We start from the raw sequence: 9,718 nt of genomic DNA on the forward strand, positions 1-9,718 counted from the left end.
CGTTTGTGAGTGGTGGTTGGGGTGCCCATGGTAGTAGTGGGCAAGTTTTTCAGCAACTAATAGGGCTGGGTGCAACGGCAAAAACCAGAAATTATTACAATTATTTCTACATGAGTCATCCACATCTTTAATAAATCAATTTTCAGGAAGTACCACAGAACCGTAACTTTAATTGTAAATTCCTTGAAATGATTTTCTTATAATTTATTCATTATAATAGTTTTTTTTCTGTCCCTCATGAGTCTATGTTGTGGGGGGAACCGTGCATGAGCGGAAGGGGTTGTGTGATAAATGATATTATAACTGACAATTTTGCAACAGATCTGACTCTCATCATGAAAGCCAAAGGTGAGAGGCTGAATTGTAACTAACAGGTTTAAGAAAAGCACAAAGGGAGCTGCTGACACTTGCATACACCTTGTCTCATTAATTCAATAGACTGGACAGAATGTCTAATGAGAATATTGAATGATTGTCAGCCGAAATTAGACAGCACGAAATGGGTAGCCATGTTACCCGGATATTATGTTTTTAATGCGATCAAACCAATAAAGTATCACACTGTTATACAGTCACTTAAGTAGAGGGCTTGACCCTGACTGCATTGCTTGTTCTTTTACTATTCTTGGCTATGTATTTGAAGATTTCCGCTGCATTGTCATGTTCTTCTTCTTCTGCATAGCAAAGTTCACTTTGAAGTCAATGAGAGATACAAAACTACAGGTAGAATGAATTCCTGAAGTGATCAAAGTCAATGGCCTAAAAATCAGTCTCTTCAGTTGGTATTACTGAAGTGGTTGAAGAAAATTGCAAGAAATATTTAAAATGACTTCAAAAAGTGTGTGCATGCACAAATAAACATGTATTATGATCAGTATTAGGGACTGTTCATTTATATTTTGTTATTTTATTACATGTGCCCATAAACCACCATGGTGATTTCTAAAATATGTGTGTGGAGGGAGCATAAAAGCTGGGGAATCAAATGTATTAATTTGAAGAATAAAATAATAAAAAATGAGATTAAATGTTTTCCACTGCCACTGAAAACATTTTTATCACTCATAAGCAATGCTATAAAGATCACCATCACCACAAGTGGCAAAGGTAACCTAATTATGACTCAAGAAAGCCAATTGCTGCAAATGGAAAAACAAAAATCCACAAAAAGAGTTTGTCTTTAACGATTGTGGCATAACCTCAGATCACCCCGCAACAAAAGAAACCAGAACAAGCCAATATTGCTGAAGCTGAAATACATTTTGAATAAATAAAAAATTACTACTGCTTGACATCCTGTAGGTCAACCCTTCACTTTTGAAATTCCGAATCACCAACTATAGATTAATCACCTATCAATTCAGGAATTTATACACTAGCACGACAATCCATAAACATGCTCCATCACTGACCACTTATTTCCCATCCTACAGCCCACCATCTGAACTGCTAGAGCCACTGCACTTTATTCAGAAACAAAACTGCTAATGTATGCCGATGACTTGGTTCTACAGATGGCCTGTCTCTTATGGCAAAATGCTGTCATGCACAGGCCCTGGCAGTAAACAGAGTTTGTGATATTTAAAGAAAGGACTGTTTGTTCTGTAAGGAACAAAAGTCAGATTAAGATTAATTTCACCATATGAAAAACAAACATTTGAAAACTTCAAAGCACATTTCAAGTACTAAACGTAGATTTACACTCTACTATACAAATCTATCAACAGTTCTGGTTTCCTGTATTGTTATTATTACATGTTTTTTATTCTTTATTATAACTATAGAATTTTCAGTGAAATTACTGTTGTATCCACGGACAATTGTATCATTTTTGCTTCTTTCATTTTTTGTGCACATTCCCTTGGAATACAAGTGTATTTTTCACATGCAAATGAATCACTTTGACCTGAATTAGCCTGCTCCTTGACCTCAGACTGTACTCACAGATGTCAGACTGGTAGGAGGTACAATACAATTTACCAGAAAGTATTGTAACTGTGCTGTTGGAATGACAAACCAGGTCATTCATGAAATTACTGTGTGGGGCTATGTGTATTATCTGAATGGTCCTCTGAAAATGCTACAGAAGTCCACTGAGGTCATCAAAATCTTTTTATTATTTTTTTCCAATTTCAGGATTTTGACATTACCAACTTGCTATCTCTAACTCTGCTAACAGAGAATTTTTGTATTACTAAAATGTTGTCTTCAGACCCCAGCCAGCATACAAATTTATCCTAAATTTATCCATTTTTATTAAAATGGCAATTTTTGTGAAAAGCAGTGTGACAACATTCGGATGTATAAGCCTCTTGAGTCCAGTGGACAAAATATAGTTGAAAAATATCATGTAGGCCCATGTTATTTCTAGCCCCTTAAAATCATGAAGTCTTGGGAAATTTGCATTTTAATTTTCAAGTTTTCACTACAATTTTCACGTGAAAGCAAAATATGTGACTTGAAATAGCATAATATCACCTTCTGCTTTCATTTTATAAGTGGGATTATTTTCAGTGTACTCATATTCACATTGGGTGTTCACGTGTGGTTTTTGAACACAATTTTTTAGGTAAGAGGAATTCAAAAAGTCAATCATATATTTCCAGTTTATTTTAAAAATTGTTTGCTCTCTCATGTTCCTGATTTTAACTTAAACCTCCACATACTACATAGAAATCAGATTAAACATAACAGTATTGTTTATTATAGGTTCACATTTGTAAATTTGTCATTGAGCAAATGGTTTTGATTAGAAGCAGCATAATTCTGCAGCTAATCCTTACATATCATTAACCAACTTGCTCGATCATTTCATCCAATGAGTACCATGAAGATAACAGATCTTGATCAGCATAAAGAATTCATACAGTAAATATTTGTTCCATGCCACAGTTGTCTAACAAATCCTAAAGTCAAATAGGCATACAGTTTGAGGACATTTAGACCCTTTACAGTGAAATCTATAATCTTGACAAAATACATATCTTCGATGGAGTCAGAGATTGCTGTTTGATTTATTTAAGGTTCTTTCTAAAATTACCTATTTTCCCTGACTTAATGGACTGACCGAGAAAGACTGCAGCAAAAGATTCTATCCGCCAGAGCTTAATAGTGCAGTAAATCACACTGATTGGGTGGAGCTTCGGCCCAAAAGAGACCCCCAAGTCAAAAGCTATAATCTGCCTTTGGTGGTTTTGCTTAAGGTGGGTGGGAGAGTCAGCACAAAACAAACCGGCAACAGCAGAATGTTTGCAGGGGCCAGTTGAGAAATGAGCCAAAGCACTCAGGAATCTGTGCTCAATCCTGTGATTTCTAATCATTTTCCCACACCCACTCCTCAGAGGGAGAAGAGAGAGTAAATGCTCATTTGTTTTCTGTCCACTCCCTCCCTCAACAACTCATCAATCTGTCTTTTTTTCCTATCATACCGAGAGGATCTTTAGCCAGAATGGCCATTTGTTTTATTTTTTCCAGCCCTTGGGAAAGGCTGAGCTCTCTTTAAAGTATAAATGGTCAGCTAACGCCACATATGCTAAGGCGGGTAGCTTGACCTATCGTGGATGATGGACCTGTCAAAGCGGCCTAAATGATAGCAGCCCAACTGGGCCATCAGCTCTAGGGATGCAGATAGATACATTTCAGCTGTCAATACCATACATCAGAGATGCAGGATTGATGGAGGACACTGCAGTGATAAATACAACTGGGCACTCCAAATTGGGAGAAGAGAAATAATCTGAAAATAAAAATAAAAATAAACCCAATACAAGGTGAGAGGGGTGGTGCAGTCTGTAGGCTGTCTGAAGTCATATACGAACACCTCCCCCCCCCCCCATTCCCCACAGTGTGAGGTTCAATCGCTTTGCTGCAGCACTTTTTGCACTGATCCCTTTTCTATCTGTCACCATCTCTGCTTTCCCCATCTGAATGAATTTTAAAAATATATATATTTGTAAGGACAGACAACATTTTATTTTTAATTGGTTCTATTTGTGGGTGTAAATTACACTTAATGTAGTAATTTACTACAGTACATTTTGTGTTAATATAAAAGATTTATAGTTTTAATATATTTTATGCTACAAATGTATATTCTGATGTCAAATAGGCCTCAGGAATCCAATTAAATGTATAAAAATAGAATTACTGCAACCTATTCCTGTGTTTTCATGGATTGTATGTGGAGTAAGAGAGCCATCTGCTGTTCCTTAGACTACATGATTCACATAATCACCTCAACCAAAGATTAAACAGAACATTCACATAACGCTTAAGCAGTGTCACAATGGTATGGAGTCCGACACAGAAATACACGTGGCTTATGTTAGTTTTTCTGCATGTGCCAGAGTAAAAAAATGAAGGAAATTATAACCATCAAAAATACCAGTTCTTTGATATTTATTTGCCAGGCACATCAAGAGCTGGCAGTTTAATGTGGACATTTGCTTTACATCTGTACAATTAAGTCAAATACTTTACTTTATATTAATGAATTCAGAATATTTATATGGCAAGTATGGACTGTTTTGATTTTTGCTTCTAAAGGCAAGCAAACCATTTAACAGCAGCAACCACCTCTTATTGAGAACGTCAGGTAACAGCTTTGGGTGCCTCATTTAGCAATAAATAATTAGTCACTGAAAAGCATAGCCGCATGCAAATGTGTTTGACTTCATGGTTTCTTTTTATTTTGAACCTTCACCAAGAAAATCCTTTTTAACGATCACCTACCTAAAATGTCCAGCAGGCAGGGCTGTTTCTCCATACAATAAGTTACAAGATATTGGAAGTGCTTCAACACTGAAACATTCACCGCCAGAGGCTCAAAGTACACAAATAATTACCCTGCAAAGACCGATGCTTAATCTCAACATGAGGCTTTACTATGCTCCTGCACATTATGAGCCATTTCCCACATTTTAGTTGAAACAAGTTGCACCGGAACGCCAGTATCAGTTGGGTGTACTTCAACTGAAGAGGCCAATTGGTGCATGAGGGAACTGAACGTGCCAGAATTGGTAATGGAAGCATGTGAAGCAGTTACTACTGTCAGTGAACATCCCAGGAAAAATATTTTTATGAAGGCCAGATGCTTTTTGAAATCAAAGTAACTGTGTGCAATGACAGGCATTGAGGAAGGTGCAGTTTTCATGCTCACTCTTTGCTTGAAAATGTCATTACTAGACGTAAATACGGATATTAAATATTCTACTGCAGGTATACATTTTTTATTTTAAATTTCACACTGGCATGGTGCCGTCACTGATATGGATATCTATTAGGCCAACTTGTGGAAAGTGCCATGCATACCAAGATTAAGAAAAATTTAACTGCACAAATCATGTGCGCAAGATGGTCTTCCCATCTAGTAAATGCTACGCAAAATACTACAAGGGCATTAATTTCAAGTTTCCCTACTGCTATGTCTAACGGGCAAAAAAAACTAAAAGACACAATAATTCTACAAAAGAAGAAAAGACTTTTATTGGACTCGAAAAACAGTCAATCAGCGCTACACATACCGCCACTTTATAAGTGCAGTGTGCAAGACCCCTTACTGCTCTTTTCCAATTATAGTAACATTTATTGGGCCCAAAAACATTCAAAAATGCACATTTATTCACTACTTATTTCAGAATAAACCATTAACCAACTGATAGATGTTTCACCTGAAACTCACTGTTAATTTCTGAACTGAATGACACCTGCTACAGTTCAAACATTTTCATTAAAAATTACATGTTGTAGCAAGCAATAAATAACAGCCATTGGGAAGATTTCTCTTATTATGACAATAACATTAGAAGCTTAATACTATAAAAGTCTGTGACTAAGCAAAGCATATTTCTTTAGCTATTTGATGACACGTCAGCTTTAAATGAATGAATGAATTTATGTAGGTTCAATGAAATGAACCTACATAAATGAAGTGGAAATGAATGCTACACCTTCCCATTTTAACACAGCACACAGTGCAGACATGACTCCATAACAGAGGGACAGAAGATGAGAATAAAATCTGCACTTTCTCATCCCCTTCCAGTGGTATAGGCAGGTTGAAAAATGTCTTTGCGTCCAGTTGCATTTTCCTAGGATCGAGAATTAAAGCCACCAGTGTGTTTGCCTGGAAACGACCATCGCCGACCCTTTAGATTCATGTCCTGTTGGGGGGGTTCAATATCGGCTTTCACATCTCAAGATTGGACAGCAGAGAGCTTACTTCGATCTACACTTAGGAGGTCCAGCGCCACCACGCCACCCTCATGCGGTCCCACACGGCGCCGAGAGTGTCAAAGGCCGGGCGGACGTCCAGGATGGTGAACTGATAGGTCTCCTTGTCCACCTCGCCCCCGTCGTAATAGTCGATCACGTATCGCACTTCCTGTCCGCAGCGGTTGACAATCCAGTCGTGTCTGTCGAAAGGCAACTCGTACCTGCGCAGATGCAGATGCAAGGACTACGCTGAGGTCACTACTTGTAAAAATACTTTGATAAGGACACCAAACAGATATGGCGGAGAAACAAGTTGGAACTTGAATTTGTCGTACACAGCATCCATCCAAAGGGGCTTATCTGAGTGGAACAGGACAGCGTACCTCTACAGCCTAGAGAAAGCTCCAGTTACTGCCAATAGTCTTTACTCTACCATCCACTATCATCTACCAGACCAAAACTTTCTTCATATCTGTGTCCAGCAAGAGTACTCATGCAAGACTACTGAATCGCTGTATGACCATCAGGCCATTCTGTCTGAAGACTAAAGCTTAATTTCACAACCTTTTGTAATGCAATGGATTGGAATGGCACCAAGAAGTTTCCAGATGCTTTATAAGCTGGAGAAATACTGGGAAACACACCAGCAGACAGCAGTATTTGTTTAGAGAGCTGTACACAGTTGCCCATGGCCACAGTAATTTGGGGTCAACTGGGCCTCTGCATTGCAAGTTTTTCATAAATTGGATAGATTTTTTTGCTTTTTTTAATTATGTTTGTAGTGTCCATAGTGAAGCACTGTGTGACAACTTATATGTAATCAGTGCAACAGAAAAGGAATTGCTGCAATAACTTGTCTATTGACAGGTTTAATGCATTCATACAGTTGAATCTCAGAAATGACTTCCAATTTAACTTCTTAGTATTAGAACACCTTTGTCGGACAAGAGTGCAAGGCCTCATAAGTGCATTGACGTTCAAATATTATATTCAAACTCACCCCATCCAGTGGCGAAAGCGTGCCCTCGGAGAGAACTCTTTGGCTTTTCCTCCGAAGCGAACCAGAGAGGGTCCGCAAGGGCATTCCCTATAAAGTGGTTAATGGTGAGTTGAACCAAATCTTATTAAATTAATGACATATTCACTGTTAAATTAGATGCATAACAGACTAAAATGTGATCCTCAATTTTTTCCTTTTGGCTCCCAATTTGCCCTGGCCAATTCTAAGGGCAGGTTGAACACGTCAATACAAGAACACACACTTTTACTGCCAGCAGCTGTGTCTTTTCACTCCAGGCCACCAGATGATCCAAGCAGCCATTTTGTCAGAGGACAGCACTCCATGCACTCACTCACTAGTTACTCGGTACCAGTCTGTCTGGCTTGCTCATCCATACACTCACTCACTTTGCATGCAGCGCTTCCCACTTCAGAATCTCCTGCCATGCCTGCTCATTGTTTTGATTGTGGATCTTAATGATGTTGCTCATGTCCTGGGGAGCGAGTTCATCGTCCTTCCAGCGCCATCTGCAGGAGAGATTTCATTAGCACACCTGCCATGCTTCTAAGAAGCCTGGTGACATCAGGATACTGTTCAAAGTCGGTTTAGTGCTTAACCAAATGCACAGAACCATGCACACTTTTACAGTACAAAATGGCGCAGTGAGGGAACACTGCTTCAGCTTAAAAAATATATGAAAAAAGGTTCTCATTGAAGAACAGGGTGTGCAGACATGCTGTTGGCCCTGGTTTACCACCAAAGGTACATCACAGTCAGCCATCCTTCCTACTCCTGCCATGGAGTTGCACTTTCCAATTACAACAGACTAAGGTGTCCCCATTACAGTACTCTCAGTTTGAAAATGAAACCGTACAGCTTTCAGTGTGAGTGCAGGGAGCATTTCAGAGATTGTAGTTTTAAAACATCTTTACCCACCCTTTCCTCAGCATGGCATTCCAGAACATCTGCTCAGAGGGGTAGACCCAGTTCTTGCCGCTCCCGGCTCGAGGGATGTTGGACTCCTCCCTGACAACGTTCAGAGGGAAAGGCTGATCTGGTGCTGGTTTCTGGTTTGGTGGGGGCATCTAGCAGACACATGATTTTTCTAAGTCACCACTGTATAACCGATTCAGCAAGTCAGCAAAGACAAAGAAGACATTTAACATATGCATTCATTTCTAATCCAAAAACACATAGACAAATGCTACCTATTCTCCAGCTCACCACAAATGAAGGCACATGAGGTCACGTCACATGCCTATTTGTTACATTTAGTTTAAATGAGAACAGGTCAACCAAGTAAAATATCTCTTCGGGGCACTCAATGGTTTAATGAAATTTAGAGGGAACTCCTAAGTGCTCCAGGTACCATGTTGGTAGGGTCAATGTCACCGAGTCCTTGGCGGGGTCCAGATGTTGCCTTCATTGGGCACTCAACAAACTCGTAGGCTCTCTCCTGATGTGCCGGACCAGGATTGGGAGTTGTCATTTCAGCAGGGGTAGGACTAGAAGTGGTCGCCTGATGCATGGGACATTCTGGTGGTGGAGCCGCTGACAACAAGTAAAAAGATTAATTTGTACGCTTCTGTTCACAAACAAACATATTTTTAAGGCAACCATTAATTTTTTTCTTACCTTGTTTTGGTTCTTGGTGCATTGGACAGCCCTGGGGTGGAGAAACGCCAAACTGGGGGACCATCACTGCTTCAGCCTTAACTGTCGCTGCGGGACTGGTCATGGTCGCACCCATGCTGACTGACTAGATTTGCAGTAGCTCAGACCGTCACACTGAACGCAAAAAAAAGAGTTAATCTGTCAACAGTGTTTAACAGAATCCTACATTAAATTACATTACTGGCCAGTTACGCTGTCAATCTAGTTAGACCGTTCACCTTACGTTAGCTAGCTAAAGATAAACGATTGTTGCTGCACCGATGAAATCAGCTGGCTACTATGTTAGGCTATCTATACAGCCAAAAGTTAACGAAGAAGCAGTACATGTTACCTTATAGTCACACGTCGAAGAAGCTAGCTCGGAATCGGTTTACTCAGCTGATTTTTTACAAATAGCTAGCTCACAACCAACTTCCCAAGAAACACGTGATTAGTACAACAAATGTAGCTAGCTAGCTAGTTAAGTTAAGGATCGCGTGGAAAACAGTCAGTAGACCTCTCATCACAAACCCGATACCGGTTTCGAATGAACTTAAATCAACTTCTAAGATTCCTTAATATTTGTATGCTGTTAGCTTTTACTAAATAGTGTAACAAGCGAGTATACTTAACGTTTGGTAAACACATCTACTCACCTCGCAAACCCCCTTCACCAAACCAAAGTCAAAGTGGACACCGATGGAGGGTACCCAGAATACAACGCGAAAGCAGTCATGAGAGGAAGTCATCTCGATGGAGGAAGTACACGCCTTCGGAAAGTTGCTCTGGTTATTTTCGGCCACCAATAACCGATTCAGAATCAGTTGTCTCGCCGCTATCCAGCGTCTCAAG

At 39.6% G+C, this 9,718-nt stretch overlaps 1 protein-coding gene across 3 annotated transcripts; it reads right to left on the reverse strand.

Moving 5' to 3' along the window:
• Positions 1 to 5,459: 5,459 nt before the first annotated feature.
• Positions 5,460 to 9,682, reverse strand: LOC135253208 (holocytochrome c-type synthase). 3 transcript variants are annotated; one of them, XM_064332215.1, is made up of 7 exons: positions 9,523 to 9,682; positions 8,849 to 9,001; positions 8,583 to 8,764; positions 8,150 to 8,298; positions 7,621 to 7,740; positions 7,214 to 7,300; positions 5,460 to 6,434 (listed from the first exon to the last, which is right to left on the reverse strand). In XM_064332215.1, the coding sequence occupies exons 2-7, from the start codon at positions 8,961 to 8,963 to the stop codon at positions 6,233 to 6,235; spliced, it is 855 nt and encodes a 284-aa protein (XP_064188285.1). In that variant the 5' UTR covers positions 8,964 to 9,001; positions 9,523 to 9,682; the 3' UTR covers positions 5,460 to 6,232. The 3 variants fall into 3 exon arrangements, with proteins under 3 accessions (XP_064188285.1, XP_064188286.1, XP_064188287.1); XM_064332216.1 differs by lacking the exon at positions 9,523 to 9,682 and adding an exon at positions 9,219 to 9,376; XM_064332217.1 differs by having other exon boundaries at positions 6,232 to 6,457.
• Positions 9,683 to 9,718: the final 36 nt, after the last annotated feature.

This window comes from Anguilla rostrata, chromosome 4 (assembly GCF_018555375.3).
Source record: "Anguilla rostrata isolate EN2019 chromosome 4, ASM1855537v3, whole genome shotgun sequence".
NCBI lineage: Eukaryota > Metazoa > Chordata > Actinopteri > Anguilliformes > Anguillidae > Anguilla > Anguilla rostrata.

What these genes read in the sequence shown, in the direction of transcription:
- LOC135253208 (XM_064332215.1), bottom strand. Translation starts at nt 8,963, where the DNA reads ATGGGTGCGACCATGACCAGTCCCGCAGCGACAGTTAAGGCTGAAGCA. An exon ending in ACATTGACCCTACCAACATG is followed by an intron (nt 8,299 to 8,582) that starts GTACCTGGAGCA and finishes TGTGTCTGCTAG; the next exon opens with ATGCCCCCACCAAACCAGAA. An exon ending in CGCTTTCGCCACTGGATGGG is followed by an intron (nt 6,435 to 7,213) that starts GTGAGTTTGAAT and finishes GCATCTGCGCAG; the next exon opens with GTACGAGTTGCCTTTCGACA.